The sequence below is a fragment of the Cryptomeria japonica genome, chromosome 6 (genome assembly GCF_030272615.1).
Source record: "Cryptomeria japonica chromosome 6, Sugi_1.0, whole genome shotgun sequence".
In the NCBI taxonomy this organism is placed as follows: domain Eukaryota; kingdom Viridiplantae; phylum Streptophyta; class Pinopsida; order Cupressales; family Cupressaceae; genus Cryptomeria; species Cryptomeria japonica.
Window position 1 is genome coordinate 295186460 of NC_081410.1, and position 27008 is coordinate 295213467.

Below are 27008 nucleotides of genomic sequence, written 5' to 3' on the forward strand. Positions count from 1 at the left end.
TGGGCTGAGTGTATAAACTGATCCGTTAGATACTATATGTTTATTTTATGAGCTGTGACCGAAGGTTTTCTTATGAGGTGTTTTTCCTCTAGTAGGGGAAAGGACCCAGTAGTCGTGCACCCTAACTTCACGCTTCTCAAAATCCTACTTGGAAATTTCGAATCACTCCGATTTTTTTATAGCAACTTACTTGGCAAGTCCCCTGCTTATAACTAAGGTTTCAGGGCCACATCATCAAATATGATGCCACATTAGCATGCTTTTTGCCAAGGTGTCCAAAACAGCCCCCCAAAAAAGTGAGACCAATAGGCGTGCAAAAGAGACCCCAATAGTTGTGCAGCCGATGTGGCATCACCTGATTGGTTACTTTTTACAATATTAGTACATTTCTTAACAACTATTGGTACATTTCCTAACAACTGTTGGTACATTTCCTAACAAAAATTGATATTTTTTGTTTCAAACAATAGGTTTTATTTGTTCAATTTTTGGAACAAAAGGTATCAACAACCCTCACAACAATTGGAACATGCTCAACTACTGGGTCCTTTCCCCTATGCTCTTTGAATCCTATGCAAAAATATTGGCGAGGGAAGATGGATGTATTGCTTAGAGAGAGAAATAGGAGGGAGTCAGATTGAGAAATCCATGTAGCACATGGAGGTTGTAGGGGACGACAATGCTGTTGCAGTATGCGTGGAACGCGGTTCCAAAATGGTGCTGGGAAGACGAAGGAATACACCCCAATCCTTCACTGATCCAACTGTTTCGCGTTACCAAGTGACGCTGGAATTGCAAAAGACCAGTGGCAGGGTTCTTGTAGAGGTCTTGGGAACAAACCCAATCTGTATACTTCATTTTAGAGCAGGGGCAAAAGCAGATTCCTCACTTGAATTTCTTAAAAAGGGCGAAAGCTCCTACGTTGAGGCTGGGGATAAGTTTTCGCTGTCTGTGAAAAACCCAAACTTCTTCACATTAAAAAAGAAGCTGGGGATTGAGGAAGCTGTGGAACGAAAGCAGATTCAAGGCAGAGATTTTAGTCTGAACCCATCTGACCTTTCATGGATCAACCCCTTCGCAGGTTGGTTTTTCCCCTTTTCAGTGACAAAACAGATAAAATCTAGGTTTGACACAAGGTCTTGTTTTCCCCTCCTTTCTCACATAAAATTATATATTTATTTTCATATCACTAATATTTTTTTGAGTGTATTAAATCATATGATACATTATCTAAGATTCAATTGCGTTACTCCAAGTCAATAATTATGTATTTATTTCTTTTCTAAAAAAGCAAAGCTTATCCTGAAAGGCATCGTTGCATATAGTCCTCTGCTAAGATCATCTTAGCATCTTTATTTATGCTATTTAACACACAATATCCTAACGACAGTCTGATAACTTTTTTGAAAGCCTTCGCCTCTAGTGTGTACAAAGACAGGGTAAACAAGTTTGTTTATGTCGATAGGCTTAAAATAGGTAAGGTATATCAAGCTCAAGTCAAATTGCCCAAGTTGTGTAAAGAGGGAAAATTAAAGGTAGTTTTTTTATGATTACCGCCAAGCAAGATACACATTTGGTGTATTAGACTTTTTGGTGGAAGCCAACAAGAAGATTGTCTCTCCATTTATCTTATGTACCTTTAGTAAGGTATGCATATCCTACCTCTTCATATCAGAAGTTATATTATCCTACCCCTTCATATTTGAACTTGTACTTCTTCTCTAAAATATGCACACATTAACGTTAGGCCAACTCAATACTGGAGAATGGAAGTTGCATGGAGAATGTGCTTCTAAAGAGTTTTTGCTGTTGAGAAAAGACTGTGTCATTGGTTTCGTCTAGAATTCAATCCTCATTTAGCATTATTCAAAACTGATTATTCCTTTTTGGATCTTCAGTAGTTGCGTTGGTCTTTTTATCCATACGACAATGCTTGAAAATATGGGATTTATCTCTCTCCTGAATTTGCACTTGTATATATTCACTCGCAAAAGACTGTGTCACTGGTTTGGTCTAGTATTCAATCCTCATTTAGCATTATTCAATACTTATTATTCCTTTTTGGATCTTCAGTAGTTGCGTTGGTCTTTTTATCCATACGACAATGCTTGAAAATATGGGATTTATCTCTCTCCTGAATTTGCACTTGTATATATTCACACACAGAATTTTTCTTGTTTAGCATCCATGGGGCGTATCAATGGGAACGAGTGATTCTGATTTTTATCAAGTATGTTTTATTTAGTTGTTGTGTCACTCTATTCTGTGCTTTGAATTTGAAACAGACTTTGGATTCTTGGTGGAGGGGTCTGAATTTGAACAGTTTGGGAAACGATGCATGAATGATGTGAGCCAATGGGATTGGCACCTTGGTAATGAATCTGAAAAGAGTACTGATGATGAAAATGTTTCGGAAGATGGAAAGCAAAATGGTACAAGAAGAAAAAATAAAAAAAAGAAAGAAGCAAAAGCCACAAAGGGAGATGTAGATTGGATGGGTGAAAGTGACGAGGAAAAAGAGCAGTTAAATAAACTCAAGATGTGCAAAAACTCAACGCCATTCAAAACACGATCAAAAAGTTCGAGAAGAGATGCCACTAGCAATGCTTCAAAACATGTTGCCTCCAAAAAGGTTCAGTTGGATGACAGTATTGATGACGACGACGACGACACGCTTGGAGGATTTCTTGTTGATGATAGTGCAGAGACAGAGACAGCAGATGACGAAGATGAAGATGAAGAAGAATTGACTGATGATGATTTTGATGAAATTAAAGTTGAGATGGAAGATGATATTAGAAATGAAAGTAGTACTAGACAAAGAAAACCTTAATGCAAATATGGGACCGATTTCTCAGGTAGATATCTGGGCATCGCAATCTTACAAAACTCAGTTATCCAATTGTGTTTCCAGTATAACAGTTACTCTTTATTTATGGAATATACTCGTGTAAATAGGTTTGCATATCATTAACTTTTTCCTTTCCAATGCAGGAAAGATATAGAGCATGTTAAAGAGTTTAGACTTACATAGTGACTAAGAAATCTTTGGAGTCCGTGCTTGTTCTCATCTTTGATGAATCTTCTAGAGGAAAAGGAGGGCAGAACTGAAAATGAAGGTGACGATACTGAAATCGTCAATATTTCTATGACATTCTTGATGTCTGTATAAAATCTAGCATGTACGGTTTATTATATATTTAAAAGCAGGACCAAATTGTGTATTTGTTATATTGATGTTTAATATCCTCACAACATATAGTTTTTAGATTTTGGAGATTCTTTTCACAGGCTCACATTGTTTACAAGGGAAACAACTATGCTCATGTATAGTTTTTGTCAGGGACAGTGGAATGTGAGTAAATTTTGTGCGTTATCTTTCACAAAGAGGTCTATATGTAAAAGTTTACCAATAGACTATCTGTTTTTGCGGGAGGGGTAAACCAGCTATCTATCTTATTTTCCTTTCATAACACACATGCGCGCATACAATTTATGCCTTTCTAATTTAAACTGGAAGTTCCTAGCCATTATAATTATCTTACTATGTGTTAGATGAGATTAGCGTTGTATACTTTCTAAAAGATCTTAGTCTAGAGTTGTATGTGGTTATTTGGCTTGCCTTAGCCCACTTTTGTTTCATCTATTAGTGCTTTTATCTATTACCGATCTTAAAAAATGGGTCAAAGATGCTTGACCATGGGGTCAAAGTTGCCACTTTTAGTTTGAGGAGATGTCTTGAGCCATGAGAGAAAAAATTTCGATGTGCATCTTTTAGTAAAGGATGTTTGAGGAGTTGACCCTTTTGTAAAACCTTCATGTAGTTCATTGTGGACTAAAGTAGGTAGATTAGCATAGCATAAGGATGTAAGTGATGTCAAGGTTCATTCTCAACCCAAGGGCCATGCATGCTTTTGGGAAGAATGGAAGATATCGGAATGAGGAGGTTATGCTCACTCTTGCTAGAGTTTTTGCGTTTGAGTTTCTATAAGGCAATTTGTGTGTCTTGATCACGGGTGTATGTTCCTTTGTTCTTTTTGCTTTCTGTTTGGCATTGCTTATGTTGTTGAAATGATAAACATGATAGAGTGTTGTAATAGCCATGTATTGTAGGAAAAGATTGTGTTTGAAGGCGTGTTGGATTGTTGATATAAGAAATTTGTATGTGAGTGAGTACTAGGAAAGTATTGCTAGCATTTTATGTAACAGTATGCTTATTAACAACCTAATAAAATATGAAAATAATGATTTAAGTAACGTTAATGGATACTAATCTAGGAGTCATATGTATAAAATTTTCCTTCTCATTTTAAATATATGATGATTAAGCAACCATCACAATCAGTGTAAGTCCAATTATCATATATTTTCATAACTATAAAACTCAATCATTTTATGTATAGATGCAACCATCTAATTATAGCAGCAATGCCCTTGCATAATAACATTAGAACTATAAATGACAATATAAGCCAATAAATAAGAGTTGTGTACTCTTTTCAATTAGTAAATCATAAGTAGATAAGTACATTTAACACTTGCATTACTAGCCTTCCTTCGTTTCCTCTTTGTACCTTGAAGAAGAAGAGAGACAACATCACCGAGGTGATATCCACCCTACCATAAAGTATAAGCTTCCCCATGGTTCTCTACTCGAGAAACCCAACCCATCACAAAGGATCTAGCCCTATGTGGCCAACATGCATGATGGAATCTAATTCATTATGTAAATATCTGATAAGCTAGCATACCTATATGCCTATGCATCATGTATCTAATGAACATGTAAATCAAATTATTATGGAAAAGACTGCAAATCAACCCCCAAGCTATGCACTTATGAGTGTAAACCAATGATAATTAATATTTATAGCCTAAGTTGTCAATTCGGTTATGGGATACGGGTTCAGGTACACACAACTATTATGGAAGAGATTGCAAATCAACCCCCAAGCTATGCACTTATGAGTGTAAACCAATGATAATTAATATTTATAGCCTAAGTTGTCAATTTGGGTACAGTTGCAGGTATGGGATACGGGTTTGGGTACACACACAATTATTATGGAAGAGATTGCAAATCAACCCCCAAGCTATGCACTTATGATTGTAAACCAATGATAATTAATATTTATAGCCTAAGTTGTCGATTCGGGTACAAGATATGAGTTTGGATACAACAATTTTACACACACACAACTATTATGGAAGAGATTGCAAATCAACCCCCAAGTTATGCACTAACGAGTGTAAACTAATGATAATAAATATTTATAGCCTAAGTTACTGATTCGAGTACGGGTGCGGGCACAGGATATGGGTTCGAGTACAACAATTTCACACACCCACACCCACACCCACACATGCACACGCACAATATCATATTCATAAGTTGCAAAAATGATAATATTCAAGTATCCAAATGTCATTACACAATGAAAATTCAATTTACAATCCATATTTAATATCCATATTTATCTTCATCAAAAGCATCAAGGTCAACATTTGGTTCAACTTCATTTGAACCACAATCCATTAGATTGCATTGCCACTAGCTACGTCTATGTCAAGTGCAATTGTTGCCTCATCTATAGAGACTTGGGCAAGCTGTGCAACTGTAGCATCTAAATCAACAACCTTCAAAACCAGCTAGGAGAAAAAAATGGTGAGAATGTAAGTTTTATGTTGAAAAAATGAGGTGAAATGACAACAAGAAGGAAAGGTAGGGCAAAATTAGGGTTGAGGGACATTCTTAATTTTTAAATGGTTTTTTTGGACACCCATGGCATTGGAAATGCCTGGGTTGGCGTGGGTTTGGCTCGGTTTCACCCAGGGTTCTGCTCGGGCACTAGGTTTGAACCCATCAAGAACCTAGGGCCGAACTTGAACTCGTACCCAAACCCAATCCCATGAATCCGGTAACATAGTTTATAACAAAGAATGTCTTGATCACCTCACTTTGATCAGGATGGATAAAACAATATCTAGAAGACGAACCCATACGAGTATTAATTTCAATGGTATAGTTCCAAGGCAATAACATTAATGCAGAATGATTATACCCCTTGAAATTGTATATTTTCACTATATAATCACTTATCAATCTCTAATTTGCTGATTGCAACAAAATAGGATAGCGTTCAAACAGTCAACTTTTACGTCCCTCGAGCAAATTCAAAACTTCAAAATGATTTAGAAAGGGGAAAGAACAAAGAATAAAACCCAGAAAGCGTTTTGCTAGAATCCTTACTGTATAAGAGCAGTTTTCTCTGCATCTCAGCTCATTGCTTTTCTTCTAAGTTACTGATTTGGGTACGGGTATGGATTTGTGGGTATGGCAAATTTTTTTGTCTTGGGTACGGGTATGCGTGTGTATATATATATAGATATACGTATATATACATCAAAATTATAAAATATAAACTATATCAGTGTATAACTATTGACACTCATAAATTCCTAATTGCCTAATTGCCTATAAATATCAAAGGATAGAATATTTTGATACCTCATTCATAATTTGCAAAAATGAAAATACTCAAGTCTCAAAATGTCATTACACAATGAAAATTCAAATTATAATAGATTTTAATATTCATTTTCTTCATCAGAAGCATCAAGGTCAATATCAACATATGGTTCAATTTCGTTTGAACTACAATTAATTGGATTGCTACTACCACTAGCTGTGTCAAGTGTAGAAGCTGGTTCAATTTCATTTTTCAAACATTTGACAAAATGCCAAATCATTAACAACACAAGGAAAGTGATTTCACAAAACATAAGCAAACAGCTGTTACATATGCAAATGTAAATTAACTGAAATCAATCTCAGTAATGCTGATATAAAGCTTACTAACCCCATGTTCATATGTATTGCTCACAAATGCAACTGAAATGATATTTAATTGCTTGCTTGCTGGCATATTCTGATAAAAATTGATGTCACAAAGTTGTGAGAGTGAAACTGAGGTTTTAATTTATGAAACAGTGCTTGGATATGGCCCTGGGTTCTTCCTGGATGCTTGGGTTCTTTGTGGGTCCTTCACAGAAGAATCCATAGAGAACCTAGGCACCCAGGAAGAACCCAAGCCGTACCCATACCCAAACAGTACCCTTACCAGGACCCAGGCTAAAACAAAAGAACCTGGTATCTTAGCTTTTCTTACCAGAATCAGCAGTTGGATGGAAATGAGAGTCTTAAACTTTGTTATAAATACACACAATTTAAGGTTCATCCTAGAGAGTCAGTTAATGCTAACGCAAGGTTAAATATTATTGCATTCACTCCTTTAACAAAAATATTTGTTTTTCTAGGCTAAAGTAACAAGGCAAGTTATAAAAAAATAGAAGGCTACACTTAAAAACCGTCCTTTCCATGACACGATACTATTAGAGCAAGGCAAAATAAAGGTGTATGCAGCTATGTTCCACGGGGACGTGTCCCTTGTCCTGGTACCCCCATTTTCGTATCAGGGACGGCTTTTAGAAGTACCTTCCCGTCTCCAAATCGAGTAGATTTCTGGAAACATTTCCAGGACACCTCTGGGAGTGACCGGGGACATAGGGGACTTCTGGCTGTCTCCTACGTCCTAGGCCACTTTTGGACAGTTAGATTAAAAAAAAACACATTTTTAATTTGAAAAAAGGTTGGCTGAGCCCACAACTACCCCAAACCACATTAAACAATACCAAAACCTAATCTAAGCATAAAACAACCAAAAAGAAGAAAAAGACATTCATTTTCAGATTTGCACAGAAGGAGAAGAGCAGCAAGAGGAGGAGCTGTAACTCAGACTCAAGTTCTGGTTTTGATTTAGACTCTCAGACCTACCATGTGGTGATTACAGACAGCCATAAATTTTTTTAGTTCTATCATTTCATTATTATGGGTAGCTGATTATGGACTTCTATGTTTACTATTTACAGTTTGAAACTTGGAAATCTTCTACAATGTCTTTGATGAATGCTTTATCAATGTTATGATACGCATAATTGAAATTTCTCTATATTTTTAAAAATTCCTTAATTTTTTTAACAGCCATCCCTTAAAAATGGGCCCAAAAGTATCTTCGTACCAGAAACATGTCCCATTGTCCCCCTCCCATCCCCGTCCCCGTCCCCGTCCCCGAAACTTGGTGGAACATAGGTATGTAGGTGTTGGTACTTAATGTAAAGTACAAAATGGACAAAGAAATCAAACAGGCTTGCCAATTCCCAAATGCAACTTAAGTATTCCTATCTCATACTTATCAAATTATCAACCAAATCCAAATCATATCAACATGACTTGAATTTGGTAATGACTCCAAATCAGTTCAAACTTGCAGAATTAACTTTTATTTTTGTTTTCATCGGATTTATCTTCTTAAAGAAAAGAAACACTATTAAACCTATGGAGTGGCACGCCTACTATTAACAATGCTTGCCCTCTCGCACCAAATAACTATTTTTGTTTGGAATTGATCACGAAGAAACATTGAAACATTAGGGAACACTATAAGGATGTTATGCATCATCGTGATCAAGGTTGTAATTCTTGCAAAAGTAAATTTATCTCACTGTATCTCTTTATTAGATGAAAGCAAGACCTGGGCATTAGAGGTTTTAAAAGAACATGTATTTGAAAGTTGACATTAATAAATTACTCTAAGGATATGGATCCCATAAATTAAAATCAAGTTTGTTATTTGAAAGAGAAAAGATGAGGCAAATGCTCAACATATAGAATATCAATTGTAAAAACCTCATCTCTTCCACAAACAGATGTGAACTATTTTACATAAGACCAGCCTTAGTATAAATGCTAAAATTTTTCCAATGACATTTAGAATTCCTAGCTCTAAGGCTTCTCCATAAAACAAAGGCCAAATCCTAACTATTTTAGCAGTGATTCTCATAGGTTTGCTTAATTTGTAGCTAGTTTTACGTTCTTGCTTATTCTTTATAGCCTATCATCTTGAACTTGACTGCATCCGTTTCTAATATCTTCAAAAACGATCTTCTTTGTGCGAAGTAGACTACTCCAATGCAGAAAGATGGGTGTAGATCCTTCTCTTCTTATTTTCTCTCTTGTTAAACTTCCCTGGGTGTTTTCCTTATTACTTGCAGGACTGGAATGATAACATCTCTGGTATGAGCAAATGGTTCAAATGCCTCTATGAGGACATGAGTCCTTCCAAGGATTTTTATGACTGTATCAAGTGTCTTCATTATACCTTTCATAAACTTGCTAACTTTGGTATAAGAGTCTTCTATCCATGTGTCCATCAGTTGTGCTGAATTTCTCATCTTCTCCATATGATTAACTGATTCTGAAGGAAGCAAAGGTGGTGGTGTAGCTGTTGGATTCTGCTGTCTCAATGGTTCTTGGAATTGTTGGAAGTAGTTTCTCCACACACTTATCTCTTTCTCTGACCTTTTATTCTTCTCTACTTTCATTCTAAGCATATCATTCACTGCCTTTAATGAATCATTTGCATCACTTATGGCTTGCTCGGAGGTGAGTGGACCCAAATCAATAGTCTCCATATCATATTCATCTGTTGTGATTTCATCTTCATACTTGTTAACCATTGGAGTAGCTATTTGTTGCTTCTGAGAACCCGAATCATCTCTGATCACCCTAGACATCTTCATAGCTTTCTTTTTCTCGGTGACCTCTTGAGCCCGACTTAGAAGGCTCTCTAAGTCATATGTTGGTTCTTCATCAACTGCTATCACCTCTCTGGCTTGCCTTTCCTTAAACCATTCATGAATAGATGATCTCCCTTCTTCAACTTGTGTTTCTTCAAGCATTTGCTCATCTCTAGGTGGAGAAGTGGTCTCATCACTGTCTTCTTCTTCATCTTCATCAATTTCTTGACTGTGAGGAGTGAGATCCTTTTGTTTTTGTGATGACTTGTCTTTGCCTTTATCATTCTGAATTGTAGATTCCATTGATTATTTACTCCTTGACTCAATTACTTATCTATCCTTTGTTCTTTATGTCTTTCATCCTGATACTCTTCTTCACACGTAGAGGACGTACTAGAAGGATGACTAGAACTTGATTTATGCTTCTTCCTTGATGGCTCCTTTTCTCCATGATTATCTTTCCTCTTCGAACCTCTTGAGTGAGATGATTGGGAAGCACTTCCACTCGTGCTTGCATCATCTTCATTGTCCTTCCTTGCTTCTGAGTAGAATGTCATTGTTATATTCCGTTCTTTCAATTTTTGATGCTGGATGTCTATCCATATGCGAGTGTATTCCAAGACTTATTTCATCAACTCCTTCAAATCCGTGACCTCCAAGTCAACCCAATTGATCTGGATCTCCTTGCTTTCTTTGTCATAGGCAGATTGGAGATATTTGCCGCTATCTTGTACTTGATCAGCAACTTTAAACAACTTACACTTCCGGAGGAAATCAAGAGGTAGCCTGGAATACATCTTTTTCTTCACTTCTACATCATCTTGAATATTCATCCAATAGTCTTCTAACTGCCATTGGTGTTCATACTTCTTTCCCATAATTCCTTTTATGTTGTCATATGGATCAAAGTGATCTCTAGGAGTGAATGGCTTGAGTGAATAGAGAGCTAACTCTCCTTCGGCGTTCTTGGTTGCTTGAAGGGAAGGACACACTTTGATAGAGTCTCCAAGTGAAATAGGAAAAGAGATACTGGTTCCATGCTTGTGCCTATATGCCTTGACATATGCCACTAATTGTCTCACCACCTCAAGTAGCACTATTTTGTTTGTCAGGTAGCGTGGCAACATGTAGGGAGGAGGACATCCTTGAACTCTGATATAAGTGAACTTTGGGAATTGGATAAACCATGCACCATACTGTTGAACCAATGCTTGTGCTTTTGGAGAGAGTCTTTGATGAATTCCACCTTGAAGTGATCTTGTGATGTGCATAGTGAATGCATCAATCACTCTTCTATAGTGTTGTTTAGTCGGATGATGAAGCTGTGTATAACACTCATGCACTTTTATTTCTCCTGGTCCTCTTCCGACCATGCCTCTATACACCAGCCCGGGATACTCATAATTCCTTGCAAGAGAGTATATAACATAGGAACTCATATAGAATGTCCTAGTGCGCATTAGTCTTCTTAGTTGCACATCGATACTGTTGCTGATGAGTCTCGCCCAATTGATTGCTTTCTTGCCATGAGCGACTGTCTCTATGAAGTAAAACATCCAGTCCTTGAAATATGAAGCCTCAGGTGCACCAACCACACGATGAAGTAGGGTGATGAAGTCTCTGAATTCATCTTTGAAGTCCACTATGTGTAATCTGCCGGGCATTTTGCTCTTACCACCTCTACTCTTTGATAACCAAAACTTGTCGATGATCCTTAAACAAGCTTTTGAATCATCATCACGGGTTGACTTAGCACCTTCCACACTCACATAGATGATGTCCTTAGGCTCCGGTAGATGAAATGCTTCACTAATGGCTGTCTCTGAGAGATAAGCAAGTACTCTTCTATCCTTTGCCACTATTCTTCTTGAGCGAGAATCATAGTGTTGGGCACATTCAACAATTAACTCATAGCATTGCACCACAGGAGGGAAGCCAGCTGCATTTATAATCCCGCTATCCATCATCTTCTTTGCTGTAGTAGTAGGTTCGCTTGTGTATAACGGGCTTCGGAACTTCTTGGTGTAGAATTTCCCAAGATTGGTGTCTCCTATCCTGCTCCAATGAGAGGTGATCTTGGATTCTAATGTACCGCTCCTCAAATCCTCTTTGGTGAGTGCTTAACGGTTCACATTTCCACTAGGTTTAGCTGTCGCCATCCTTCACCTATGAGAGATGTGTAAATTAGGAGATGTGGTGAAAGATACGCAAAGTTTTAACGTGGTTAAACCTATGAGAATGATAGTAGATGTCCTACAATGTCAATTTAAATCAATCCTGAATTCAAATGAATTTGAAATTAGCTGCTAAATAAGACTGATTCCCTACATCTACTTGCACTTTCTAGTGGACTAGCAATAATAGGAGAGGTCTAATTTAATAAAAAGATAAACAATTGTCTCCAATCAGACCTGTACCTGATCTTCTATCAGTCAATATGATGCACTTACCCCTAATTTTTGATGATTCAACCTGATATGGTGCTTTTGATCAAATGATGTAATTGAGGAACCTGCTGTTGCTGAGTGTGGTTGAACAAATTCGCCCTTGTAATGATTGAATTCGTTGCTCCTTAGGACAAATTTGCTGGTGATATTCCTTCTTGCAGATGACATTCGCTTATCCTTAGATGAATTCTGTTGTTCAATGATGAAGTTCGCTCTTGAATCTGCAATCTCAATGCTAAAATTCGCTTTTTATGTTGATGAAATTCACTGATCTTGATGAAATTCGCTCATTAGAGAGGAAGGATTTGTTTTGAATTGGTGTTTGAAATGATTGTTTGAATACCCTTATATAGGTGCTTAAAGGAAAGGTTGTGTCTCTCCCCATGTAGGCTGACCTAGCTTAATAAAACTAAAATTAAGTTTGTTTCCCTTGCTGGTCGACTTGACACAAATTGAAGAAATTTATATTTTCTTTTGGTCCCAAATTAATGTTTGTTTAGTCTTTGATAAGCATGAAAGTGCATTCAAACATAATTCACCTTATGAAAAGCATTTCACTCTCAACAATGATCACATGAAGTTCGCTCTTACTCACATGCACATGAAGTTCGCTCGTACTCACATGCACATGAAGTTCGCTCCAATTCACATGCACACGAAGTTCGCTCCAAATCACATGCACATAAAGTTACTCTCAAATCTCACCTTTCATCACCTTAACTCAAAATTATTCTTTTCTAAACATCAAATCGGCTCAAGGCAATGCTTTTATAAGGAATCTCACATCATCTCTTGGGCAAATGAGGCAAATTCGCTCTCAATTAGGAGCACCCGAAGTAGAATTCGCTCCATGATGCATACACTTGAAGTTCACTCCAACTTTCATGCACTTGAAGTTCGCTCCAAATCACATGCACATGAAATTCTCTCCTGAGGCTATGCACTTGAAGTTCACTCCTAAGGCTATGCACTTGAAATTAATTTCAAATCAAAAGTAAACTCGTTCTCGATCATTTTCATTGCTTCATTGACTCAAACCTTAGGTTTTTCAAACATTCATTCATGAAAACATGTCAAACTTACCTCATGGAAGGCCAAAACGGAAAATTCACTCCTATCAAAGAGCACTTGAAGTGAAATTCGCTCCTCTAGAGGAGCACTTGAAGTTTATCTAAAATCAACACTCTAACTGTCCTTCGTTCACTTACACTCACTTTCTCAAATCCTATACGTCATAGCATGCTCAACATGAAGTCTTAGGAGGAATTTAGCTTTGAGTCTAGAGCACATGAAGTTCGCTCCACAAGGGGTGCATATGAAGTTCGCTCTAAGAGTGGTGCACCCGAAGTGGATTGAAACTTGACACTTAGTGATTTCTTGCTCACTCTCCTTCATTCCTTCCATTTGAGTTTGTTGAAACTAGGCTCATGGTGCGTTTTAGGAACAATTTCGCTCTCAACTAAGGGCATTTGAAGTGAATTTCGCTCCTCAAGAGGAGCACTTGAAGTAGCTTGATAACACACTTTTTAGTTGAATCTTATTACTTTATGCCTTAGTTTATGCCTCTATATACTATAAGACCTCAAAACTCCCTTCGAATATGATTTCTCCTTCAATTTGAGGCAATAGGAGTGAAATTCACTTTGAGAGAGGGGCACTTGAAGTATCCCTTACTAGCAATCTCTCATTCACTCTTTGGTTGAACTCATGATGGGCTTCACTTCTCATGTGATCCAGATGTTACCAAAGACTAACAAACTCACTCATTTCTCTTGCTAGAGGGAGATATTAGGCTAAGAGACTAGGACTTGGGCAAAAAAAGAGGGGGTCCCCATTTTGATGGGGCAATGTGTGAAATGGTCACAACACAAGGCATTTTCAAGACTTTCTCAAATTTGGAATTTTTTAAGGTAAATTTAATTTATGCCATGTTTACATATATTTTAATTTGTAATTAACTTGTTTTTTTTTTATCGATGATAGATAATTATATTAATTTGTTTGTAAAAATATACATGCATTGAAAAAGCACCATAAATTGCTAATACCCCCTCCCCCTTCACCCCTAAAACTATCACCCGTCATTCTCAAAACAACATTCACAGAATGCACCTAACCAAAATCAGAGCCATGCTCCATGTTGCACTAATCCTAAATCCCTTTTCCTTATAAACTGATAGAGATATTGTATAAACAAGTTTCGACATTTAAAGGGTTTCTCAACAAACCTTACATTAACAAAGAAACACAGAAAACCACAACATCAACAAGCTGCGCTGGTCTAAATTTTCTGTTGCTTATCCTTCAAGCCATAGGGCTCCTGGGTCTCCGGCTCATCTCTGCCCCTTCAGCCTCGCAATCGATCACGTTGTTGAACACTATATTTGAAATAAAAAAAAATCTTCCCATAGGCGTGAAAAACTAAAAGATCATCGGCCAAAATATCATGTCGAGCATCTCGAAAGGAGTTTCACCGAAAGAATACTTTCATCGAAATGGAACATGACGTGTAAAACACTATGTAAGATGTCTTCGGCGGAATATCTCTTTCGATAAATAAAAGAAGCCGCTCATCGATACTCCAGTTTCATCGAAAAGTGAAAAGCAAAAAGCAAAAGGTGAAGTCGAGGAAATACAACTGCCGAAGAAACTTAAAAAACATTCATCGAAAAGCAAATCTCATCGATAACATTATATCGAACAAAAACAGAGGGGTTTTATTGATAAAAAGGACATCGAAGAAAAAGAACTTTCGGAGGGCTTGCATAAACTTTCACCGAAGAACAGAACTCATCGAAATATGATTTCGATGAAACTCACGAATGACTCATCGAAGGAAAGTTCATCGAAGAAAAGATGATTTCGAGGAGACTAGAAAATGGTTTTTCGACATAGGCCATTCGCCGATAAGGTGATATCGATGAAAGTGAACTTTCGATGAAAGATCAAAGTATTCAGCCGAAGACAAGGGTTTCATCGAAAACTCGATTCATGATCATTTCAGTTGAACAGTACTTCCCGCGAAGGAGTTAAAAGCCCAAGTGGAGAATGTCACATCTGCAATTAAGTTTAAACATTTGAATAGCCGTTATAAACGCAGAGATATTAACTGTGCACAAGTTGCCCATGCAATTACAGCTGAATTGATCGAATTTTCATAAGACCCAGATTGATGCCAAAAGACGGAAAATTGCAAGGAGTTTGCTGAAGTTCGTAAGCAACAATCAGAAGAGCTCGACAGTTCTCCAAGTAAGTGTGATTTCTCGTATTAATTGAAATTATGGAACCTTCTTCTTCTTCTAAAAAGAGTAGAAAAGGGAAAGAATTAAACCCTGAAGAGAAGCCCAAACTACAGAAAAAAGGAGGGTAGAGCTTTGACTCAGGATTTGCTAGACCAGTGCCCGACATCCAGTGTGAGGTCCAAAAAGATCAAGAGTGAAGAAGAAGGGTTGGAAGATAGATTTGAACATCTAGGAGACATATGGACTGAAATCAGAGGACATGAGTTGTTCCTATTTAGTTACAAGAGAAGGGATGCTCCTGAGCCCATAAGTAACCTGTGGAAGAAAAACTTAGGGAAATTGGTAGTCCCGAATGTATTTGTGGATGTTGAATTAATGAAAGCTCTGGTAGATTGCTATGATCCAAAAACCAAAACCATATGCGACTACCGAGGGAATCCCTTGGTGGTGATTAACAAACAGACTATTGATATGGTATTTGATCTAGACTGGGAAGTAGAAGAGAGAATTGATATACAGAAACTTTCACGAGAATTCTTTAATTTGGAGGACATCTACAGGACATGGAGATTACCCATTCACCGGCCAAAAGTAGGAGGGTCCTTTGTTCCATTCAGTAAAAATGACAAGGTGCCATTTGATGTCAACCAATTCCATCCGTATTTTAAGTACACATACTATGCTGCAGCCCAAGTATTAGGCTTAGAGGCTCATCCTCTCATGGATATTGGGGTTATGGTTCTATGTGCTGATTTACAATCGAAAGACCCTAGGTCATTTGACTACGCCACTTATGTTGCAGAAGCCCTAAATCATGGGTTGGAAAAGTTGAAAGGAGACCTTGTAAAAGTCCATTTCTCGTTGTATTCTTTATTGATGCACATCATTCTTTATTGTGGACAAGAAATCAATTTTTGGTCAGACGATTTCAGCTTCAAAGCTTATGATAAGAATGGTTTGAAGAAACCAGTTCAGTTGTGGGTTTCTGCATGGGATCAAAGATTCATAAACAACCAATACTGGCACTTTCAGGAATATTTTGTGAAACCTCTTAGTGCGGCCTTTGGACAACATAGAGATTATACTCTGTCTCCTGAAATTAAGAGATTCCTCAGGCCAAATGACTTCTCTCCAGAGTCTCAGATTGATCACAACTGGGGTGACTGGTATTGCCACCTTAATCACACAGAAATCAGGGTATTTGGGTATGAAGGAAAGCCTTACATGCTTCCAATTACAGTACCAAACAGGGTGGCTAGCCTAGAGATTGTGAGACAATTGTCTGCTGTCAGTGCCAAACATCTTACGGATTTTGGTAAACAATCCATTGTGCCAGGGTTATTGGTGTTTTCTGATTTTATTGTTAAAAGTTCCAAAAGCTATCATTTACTTCAAAATAAATTAGGTTATTATGGCATGACTCTGGGTGATCCTAGAGAGAACTTTGATCCTGAGGGATATATAAGAGCTGCAAGGGCATCATAGAAACTAAAAGCCGGAATACATGTGGTTGAAATGCCAGATGATTTAATCAAGAACCTTGGAAGGGAAGAGGCCAGGGTTTTGAGAGAGAGAAGCGAAATGACTTGGGAAGTCTTCAAATGGAAAAGAGCAAGGGGGATGGTGGATGGAGACCTACTTGGAAACCTCCAAGATCCTTTGGAAATAGCCAAAAAACTACTTCAACATGAGGTAGAGATTATGCATAGAGTCCCCCCACAGTTCCTCCATTTTATCAACACTGAAAAGGATAGTCAACCATTGGCTCACATGTCACCAAAATCTGCTGCTAGTAGCATCCCTGCTGACTCCCCAAGAGAAGATTATCCCCCTGGTTTTGAAGCAGAGGTAGATGTGGACACTGGTGATTTCAATATTAAAGATGTAGTTGATATAAGGATGACAGAGCATGAAGACTTTGTTGCTGATGACGGATTCGCTTCTTCAAGGGAATTCCTTTCATTCTTGTACCAGTATAAAGGGGCTCATGTGAAACGAAGTATGGCTGGGAGACTAGAAGAAGAATAGATGAAAAGGCTACAGGATGAAATCGATACCCTCATGAAAAATATGACCCCTGAGAAAGGGAGGAAAATATTAAAAGAGGCTGGTGTTATCATCTTTTCTGGTTGGGACATAAATTCAGCACTTCTGTTTGATGGATTCTTGAAGAAGCAGGACTTGAATCAACAAGTGTTGCCTCAAGAAATAGATAAATTGTTCCTAGGTTCCGGATATGATCCTGATCAAAAAGCTCTCCTACAATGGGCACTGTATCCAAAAGGAAAAAGACCAATTATTGTGGATATTGAAGAAACCTTTGGGCACCTTATGATTCATCAGGTTGGAAAGACTGACTCTAGGGTCACTGCAAAATTGAACCTGGATGTAGCCAAATTAAATTTGGATCAGACAGAGTTTTTGGTCAGGGAAAACATTACCTATAAGGGCTTATATGAAAGATCTAAAGAGGAGAATCAAAAGTTACAAACGAAGATATTTCAACTTGAGACAGGAACTCCTTTAAGTGAATATACCTCATATCCCACAGGGCAGAGCTTGGATGATGTTTCTGATGTTCTGTATTGGAAGTATCAAGCGGATAAGGCTACCAAACAAGTAAATAATATCCAGCAAAAGATGGATAAATTGGTTAATGATATCATTGAACACCGATTCAACACCTGCTTATACATGTCGAACATTATTGGAGGGTGTACACTGGAACCATTAAGGCATTAAGAGAGCATGAAAGGTTAAAAACACGATTGCATGAAGTGATAAACAGTGTTGATGTGACGACGTAAGAGGAGAAAGCTGAAGGGACTTCATATATAGAAGATCATGTTAAATTCGAAGATATGCTAAAAGGAGATCTTAAAGAATTGGATGATGGGAGCCCTATTGGAATGCCCTCGATTTATAAAGAAGGAGGAGTAATGTCTATGGAAGATTTGCGGAATGAACTTGTGAGCATCAAGGATCGGGCTCTATCAAGGTTGGATCGAAGCAAAGACATGGCCCCTACTGTCAACCAAATGATATTCGAATACCTTTCACAAGGAGAAGAATTGAAGAAACAGAGTATTAAGATCAAGACTTTTAAAGAGGATGATTATATTCATCATTTAGGAATTCTTAATCTCTTTTTACTTAAGTTTGTTAGGAATGTTCAAAATTAACAATTAGTGTTTCGAAAAGACATGTCTTTTCATAAATAACTTTTGCTCTCATATATATATGAGAGAGGTTTTTGTAATATGGGGATAAGGGATATCGTAAAAACAAAACAGCAATTGTCATGCCACCACACCACTCCGGCTTCACACATTCTTTCATAGACCTTAGAACTACCTCCTTCAACTCCAATTCTAATCCCGAGCCATAAAGATCGAAGCTATATTAATGTTGGAGCGATACCAATGCTTTGACTTCAAGAACTCTTTACCTAGAATCCATACAATAATTTGCCAAAATACAGGGTCTTCAATCTTAAACACATGGCGGAGTCGCCTCTCTGTGATCTTGTCATGAAAACATTGCTGTTTCCTAACAGTTGCTAACGAGAAATTTGCCTCCATGGCATCTGTCACCTGCCCAAACTTCAAGGCCTTACTCGTGCCCAATGAAAATGAAACTTATTCAATGGGAATATAAAGATCAATCACCTGTTGAAGTATAGCGTCAGTCAGTAATCTGATCTGACTGAGTCATTTAACAAATTAATTTACTAATGAATATACATTGTATCTGAATCGACTATTACATGAATCGATTTTTTTTAGATAATTAATATCTATCGATTAATATATTAATCGATTCTATGTAATGCATATTACATATGAATCGATTCATATATTAATCAATTCTATGTAATGTCCAAGTGTGAATCGATTCCCTGTTAATTTGTGTTTAACTAATTAATCTTTGACGTGTTAACACATGAACCAATTCAATGACTAAAACGTTTTGTTTTTAACTTGTTGTTAAACATGTTTTGTTTAATCGACTTTGGAAGATTGATTCATATGTAATGTCTAAGTGTGAATCGATTCCCTGTTAATTTGTGTTTAACTTATTAATCTTTGACGTGTTAACACATGAACCAATTCAATGACTAAAACATTTTGTTTTTAACTTGCTGTTAAACATGTTTTGTTTAATCGACTTTGGAAGAGTCGTGATGATAAGGGAGAGTCGTGTTGGTTGGATTAGTTTCTATGCTACGTATATATGTCCAACCTCTCCCTCAACCTTGTGATGAATATAGCAGCAGATATAAGTATTACAATTCGGTCTTACATTCTATATATTCAAACTGTTCAAAATCAATAGCAGTCCGTGATCCTGTCTTCACAATTATTAATCAAATTGGATTCTCTCTTTTGTGTCGTGATTCATCTGCCTACTGCAGATCATCATTGAGGAAAATTAAACTTATATATATTTGAACTGTATAGGTTCTATCCTGAGAGGAAAACCTTTTCATAGGCAATTCAAATCAAATAATAATCTGATCACCAAAACTTAACATGGTATCAGAGCCAGCATAAGAAAAAGATCAGATCAGATTTATATAGGCGAGACTACTCTCTCTATATCCTCTAATTCTTCAACTCCCTTCTATACATCAAAATGGTGAATGGTGTTAGATTTGAGGATCGACTTGAAGGAGCTTCCAACTTTGTATCTTGGAAGTTTAGGATCATGCTTGCTTTAAGAGAAAACGAATTAGATGAATTCATAAAGAAAGCTATACCGGTACCTGATGAAGAAAGTGAAAAGCTCCAAGGGATGAAAAGAACAATAAAGCTATGAAAATGTTGGTGGATGCAGTGAAAGATCATATTGTACCAATTATCTCAAAATTGGAAATGGCCTATGATATGTTCAAATCATTAGAAAGTATGTATGAGATAAATAACACTAGTAGAGCTTTTGCATTAAAGCAACAACTCCATCATGTAAAAATGATAAAGGGTGAAATTATCACCTCATACTTCATGAGGATAACAGAACTAAGAGACCAGCTCTCCACCATTGGTCACACAATTGAAAGTAAAGAGTTAACCATGTTGGCCCTCAATGGTCTCCCGTCTTCTTGGGAATCATTCATTCAAGGGATAAGTGCACGATCTAAACTTCCTAAGTTTGATCGTCTATAAACTGATTGCATTCAAGAAGAGTCGAGACTAATCACAAGAGGGATTGGACAAAGCTCCACAAACGATGACATTCATGTTCTAGCCACACACTCCACCAAGAAGAAGGTAAAGAAAGGATACTTCAAAAGAAAGAAAGACAAAGAATCAAATGGTGTTTCTACGTCCAAGAGAAGGAAGGATATGTCAAAAGTACAATGTTTCAGATGTGACAAATATGGTCACTATGCCATGAAATGTCCTACCAGGACCATGCCTCAAGCCTCCATTGCACATGTTGACGAAACTCTTCCTCAAGGAGATTCAAATGGATTCATCTTCTGTTCGGCTCTTTCAAGTCATGTGGCTACCGGTCACAACACTTGGATAATTGATAGTGGGGCATCATGCCACATCATGAGATTTAGAGAACATCTAGATAACTTGGTGGAGGAAACATCAAATGAGAAAGTTACCATTGGAGATGACTCTAGCTATTCAGTGAAAGGAGTTGGGACCTCTACTCTACAACTAAATTCAGGCATCTCCATACAATTGACTGATGTATTATTTGTACCAGGGATTAAACGAAACTTGGTCTCCATATCAGCCTTGGAAGACAAAGGCTACCGAATTGCTTTCATGGATGGGAAGGTCCTAGCATGGCCCAAGAAGACAAACATCAAGAAGGCTCAAATTATAGGAGTTCGCCATGGATGTCTCTATCAACTTTGCACTACTTCTTCTCAAGCACTAATTCATGATTCTTCAAACACATGTGAGATTTGGCATAGAAGATTGGGGCGTCTTCATTTTCGTGCTCTACCTTCGATGGAAAAGATGGTAACAGGACTTCCCAAGCTTAACCAAGAACATGAAGGAACTTGCAAAAGATGTGCCTTGGGGAAGAACACTAAAGGTACTTTTCATAAGAGTGAAAGTAGATCTAAATATGTTTTAGAACTTATTCATTCAAACTTATGTGGCCCCATGACAGTAGCTTCCTTTGGTGGGTTCTTGTACTATGTTATTTTCATTGATGACTATTCTAGGAAAACTTGAATATATTTTTTGAAAAGTAAAGAATCTGATGAAGTACTAATGAGGTTTAAGGAATTCAAAGCCCTAGTGGAAAATATGTCAGGGAAAAGAATCAAAACCTTAAGATCAGTTAATGGAGGAGAGTAAACCTCTAATAACTTTAGAAACTTTTGTAGTGATGCTGGGATTAAGAGGGAATTTGTGTTCCCTATAACCCTCAACAAAATGGTGTGGTAGAAAGGAAAAACAGGACCATTGTAGAATCAGCCAAAGTCATGATCCATGACCAAAATCTCCATTCTTCTTTTTGGGCTGAAGCTTCTAGAACTGCTGTTTATATTCAAAATAGATGCCCTCACAACATTTTGGGAAACAAATCACCCGAAGAAGCATTCACAAGAGTAAAACCTGATATAAGCCACTTGAGAATCTTTGGTTGCCCAGTATACATACACATACCCAAAGATAAAAGATCAAAACTAGAACCTTTAGGCAAGAAGGGAATTTTTGTAGGCTACAATGAAACATCTAAAGCTTATAGGATCTATATTCTAGGACAAAAATTGATTGAGTTAAGTAGGGATGTAATCTTTGAAGAAGATGTTGCATTCAGAAAATCCAAGGATATCCATGAGATAGACATTGAAGATCAAGAGCCTCCTCAAAGTATGAAAGAAGACCATACTCTTGAGATTCAGAGGGAGACTCGTGAACTTGTGGAAGCTGTTAATCCAAATGAACCCTTGGATCCTACTGATGGGCCTATAGACATTGTTGTAAACTGAAAAAGACCTCTTTGGCCAAGAAAAATGATGCAAGAGGCTGAAGGTTTTGCAGCACCAAAAGGAACCTTCAGGGAAAGTAAAAGACCACACAAATTCTCTAGCTATGTTGCATTAATGAGTGAAATCGTTGAGTCAGAACCCACTAGTGTTGAGGAAGCTTTTCTAGTCTTCGAGTTTGGAAAGATGCTATGACAAAAGAATACCAATCTATTCTAAATAATGATGTTTGGGACATTGTACCTAGACCAGAAGGTAAATCAGTTGTTTCCTTTAAATGGCTCTTCAAAATTAAACATGTTGCTGATGGTAGTATTGAAAAATATAAAGCCAGATTTGTAGCTAGAGGATTTTCTCAAAAGGAGGGAATTGACTACGAAGAAACCTTTGCTCCTGTTGCTTGATATACTTTTGTCAAAACCGTGATTGCTATTGCTGCATCAAAAGGGTGGAAGATCCATCAAATGGATGTAAAGACTGCCTTTCTTAATGGTGTAATTGAGGAAGAAGTATACCTTGAGCAACCTAAAGATTTTGTAATACATGGAAAGGAATCTCATGTTTGTAAATTAAAGAAGGCATTGTATGGTCTTAAACAGGCTCTTCGTGCTTGGTATGAGAAGATTGACCATTACCTTTTGGGCTTGGGTTTCACCAAGAATGATGTAGATTCTAACCTATATTTTAAGGTAATTAATGGAGAAATATTGATCCTAATTCTTTATGTTGATGACTTATTAATTACAGGAGAAGATCATCTTATTATCAAATGTAAGCAAGAGTTAGCATTTGAATTTGATATGAAAGATCTAGGTCTATTACACTATTTCCTTGGTTTACAAGTATGACAAAAATCTGATAGAATCATTCTAAGTCAATGAAAGTATACCATTGACACTCTGAAAAGGTTTTGAAAGATGGATTGTAAATCCATGGTTACACCTATGGAAACAAACTTGCATAAGTTAAGAGAAGATGCAACTTATTCAGACTTGGCAGATCCCACTTTTTACAGGCAAATGATTGGGTCCTTGATGTACTTGGTCAACACTAGACCAGATATTTGTTATGCAGTGAGTGCACTTAGTTAGTTCATGAGTGAACCAAGACAAATACATCTAGTTGCATCAAAGCATATTCTGAGATACTTGCGTGACACAATTGGATATGGTTTAAAATATGATGATGTGGACCTGAACCTTCATGGGTATATTGATTCTGATTGGGCTGGGAGTGTAATTGATTGGAAAAGCACATTAGGGTGTTGTTTCAGTTTGGGTTCGGCTATGATTTCCTGGTTCAATAGGAAGCAATCTTCAGTTGCTCTCAGCTCCATAGAAGCAAAGTATATTGCAGCGTCCATGGGGACTCGAGAAGCTGTGTGGCTCAGAAAACTTCTTGTAGGATTGTTTGGACAATCTTTAGACCCTACAATCATCCATTGTGACAATTAGAGTTGTATAAAGCTTTCTGTCAATCTTGTGTTTCATGATAGAACAAAGCATGTGGAGATTCCTTATCATTATGTTAGAGACATGATGGAAATGAATATTGTTCAGTTGAGATATGTTAGTACAGATGAACGAACTGCAGATATCCTCACCAAGCCTCTTTCTGGAATAAAGTTTGCATACTTTCGAGGTAGGCTTGGTATGGTAGAAAATGTAGCTCTAGCTGAGATTGAGTCTCAACAGCATTGATTTATTTTAATAGTACTAATGTATTCTCTAAAGATGTATGAAGTGTAAACTCTTATTAATGCAATCTTATTAATCTGATATGGATCATGATTGGTGTCATGTGTGTGACTCCATGACTACTTTGGTTTAATGCTTGATGAGCCCCTGTGAACATTATTGTGAGGTGATGATCTCTCAATGATGAACACTTGTACTTTTGATCATTATCGTAAGGTGACGATTGTATGATATTGATTGATCATACCATTATGATGGATATCATGAGACGTGATATCTATGGATATGTCATAATGGTTTACATCTCTAGTAGTAATATCTATGGATATGCCATAATGGTGGATATCATGAGACGTGATATCCATGGATAAGCCATAATGGTAGATATCATGAGACGTGATATCCATGGATAAGCCATAATGGTGGATATTACATAAAGAGATATTCATGGTGGATTTCATGTGACGTGAAATCCGTGGACATGCCATGTAGTAATATCTTTAGATATGCCATTATGGTGGATATCATGTGAAGTGATATCTATGGATAAGTCATAATGGTGGATATTACTTGAGGAAATCTCTATGGTGGATATCATGTGAGGTGATATCCGTGGATAAGCCATAATAGTGGACATCACATAAGGTGATGTCTATGGATATGCCATGCTGGTTGTTATCACAATGAGGTGATACCTTTGTGACTCAGATCTTGAGCAGATTACCTCTCTAGCTAAGAGGGAGTGTTGAAGTATAGCGTTAGTCAGTAATCTGATCTGACTGAATCATTTAACAAATTGATTTACTAATGAATATACATTGTATTTGAGTCGACTATTACATGATTCGATTTTTTTTAGATAATTAACATCTATTGATTAATATATTAATCGATTTTATGTAATGCATATTACATATGAATCGATTCATACATTAATCGATTCTATGTAATGTCTAAGTGTGAATCGATTCCTTGTTAATTTGTGTTTAACTAATTAATCTTTGACGTGTTAACACATGAACCGATTCAATGACTAAAATGTTTTGTTATTTAACTTGCTGCTAAACATGTTTTGTTTAATCGACTTTGGAAGAGTCGTGATGATAAGGGAGAGTCGTGTTGGCTATGAAAGTTGTGTTGGTTGGATTAGCTTCTATGCTACATATATATGTCCAACCTCTCCCTCAACCTTGTGATGAATATAGCAGCAGATATAAGTATTACAATTCGGTCTTACATTCTATATATTCGAACTGTTCAAAATCAATAGCAGTCCGTGATCCTGTCTTCACAATTATTAATCAAATTGGGTTCTCTCTTTTGTGTCGTGATTCATCTGCGTACTGCAGATCATCATTGAGGAAGATTAAAATTATATATATTTGAACTGTATAGGTTCTATCCTGAGAGTAAAACCTGTTCATAGGCAATTAAAATCAAATTATAATCTGATCACCAAAACTTAACATCACCTCCATTGTCCCTACCATTAAATGACTGTATTGTCCGCCGCCACCAAACTTAGCAAGTCATGAATGCATATCTCTTGGAGGTCCTCAAACAAATCGGGCCCATTAACTCTCAATGATGACATTGCTATATTTGACAGCGTGTCCGCCACTTCTTTTCACATGTGTTATTTTGTAATCCTCAAAGGAGGAGAGAGCAGAAATGATTAATTTAATATGTTTATTTAGGCTCCAAGTAGTTGTCTCCCCTTCTGCAATAGTGGTGACCACCAATAACGAATCCCCTTCCAAATTTAAATGGTTAACCTTCAATGTTTTTGCCATCCGAATAGCTTCCCAAGCAGCCTGTACTTCTGCCTCGTTGTTGGACCCATCAACAAGTCGTTTTGCACCAATTGCCATGATGTTCCCCTGAGAATCTCGCGCCACAAACCCTGCACCAGATGGGCCAGGATTTTCCTTGGATGCCCTGTCAAAATTCATTTTCGTCCACCTTGGTTCAGGACACTCCCAAATCCCCTTCAAATCTGTTGGCTCAAGATTAACCTGAGAAGGCCCTTGAACAGGCCTAATGTGCAATTAACCTATTTTTTACCCAAGATTAGGTTGTTGCTAATGGGTACAAGTTGGGATTCCAAAGACTCTTCTCATATCCAGAAGTGGTGGATAATGATAGGAAAGAGTATGATAAGTTAATCTTAGGATGAGATCATAGTATTTGTGCTTTTGGAGACCAATAAAAGTAAGATGCTCATACATCATGGTTTCTCCATGAGAAAGATTATTTGTTCCTCCAACCTCTTGCAATCTAGATTCTATCACAAGTAAGCATTTTTTATTTTTTATTTTTCAACATTTGTAGACTTTATTACTTAAATTCTTTAATTTTTTTAATTTTTTTAATTTTTAAGTTGTGTTGGTTTTCTCTCCAATTTTAACAGGTTGCAAGTTCTTCGGCTAAATGGAATTGAGTACGTACTCTTTTATCCACTTATTGAAGTGTAACTGTTTGGCTGAAAAAAACAAAAGACTTTGGTTCATTTGCGTCTTCAACTGCAAGGAAGGGGCAACAAAGCATTGGTATATAGTTTCTAAGTGTGCCAACTTGGATGCATCTATTGTAGAGCTTTGCTAGAGTCAATATAGATGATGATGAGCCTATTACACATGATGTACCTAGTGAGAGTGGCACTCCATTTATTTGTGGTTCAAATGATATTGTACCAAATAATGACCTTGATTTAGATCTTTTATGAAGATTGAAGACAATTTGACAAAATTTTTATTGTGTTTATTTCAAATTTTGTAATTGCAATGATTTTCATTTGAATTGCCCTAGACATATATGATATATGACATAATATTGAGATTTTGAACTATCAATTTACTTTATCTTCATTACTACCATTGATCAATGATGAAGTATCATGCTAGCAAGTGTATTTACAACTTCCTATATTTTTAAAATCAACACACACACGCACTATATGTTATATGTATGTGTCGTGCTCTGTGAAGTGTACCTGTACTTGCAACCACAATGCACTCAATAA

At 37.0% G+C, this 27008-nt stretch overlaps 2 protein-coding genes across 3 annotated transcripts; one reads left to right on the plus strand and one right to left on the minus strand.

Annotated features, from left to right (window-relative positions):
* The first annotated feature begins 527 nt into the window (after window positions 1-527).
* On the plus strand, window positions 528-26834 carry LOC131031649 (uncharacterized). 2 transcript variants are annotated; one of them, XR_009103109.2, is made up of 4 exons: window positions 528-1081; window positions 2286-2858; window positions 2995-3119; window positions 26397-26834. XR_009103109.2 is itself a non-coding variant. In XM_057962792.2 (3 exons), the coding sequence occupies exons 1-2, from the start codon at window positions 658-660 to the stop codon at window positions 2831-2833; spliced, it is 972 nt and encodes a 323-aa protein (XP_057818775.1). In that variant the 5' UTR covers window positions 528-657; the 3' UTR covers window positions 2834-2858; window positions 2995-3270. The 2 variants fall into 2 exon arrangements, 1 of the variants encoding a protein (XP_057818775.1); XM_057962792.2 differs by lacking the exon at window positions 26397-26834 and having other exon boundaries at window positions 2995-3270.
* On the minus strand, window positions 25561-25938 carry LOC131032242 (uncharacterized). Its single transcript, XM_057963196.1, has one exon. It carries the CDS (start codon window positions 25936-25938, stop codon window positions 25561-25563), a length of 378 nt encoding a protein of 125 aa, XP_057819179.1.
* Window positions 26835-27008: the final 174 nt, after the last annotated feature.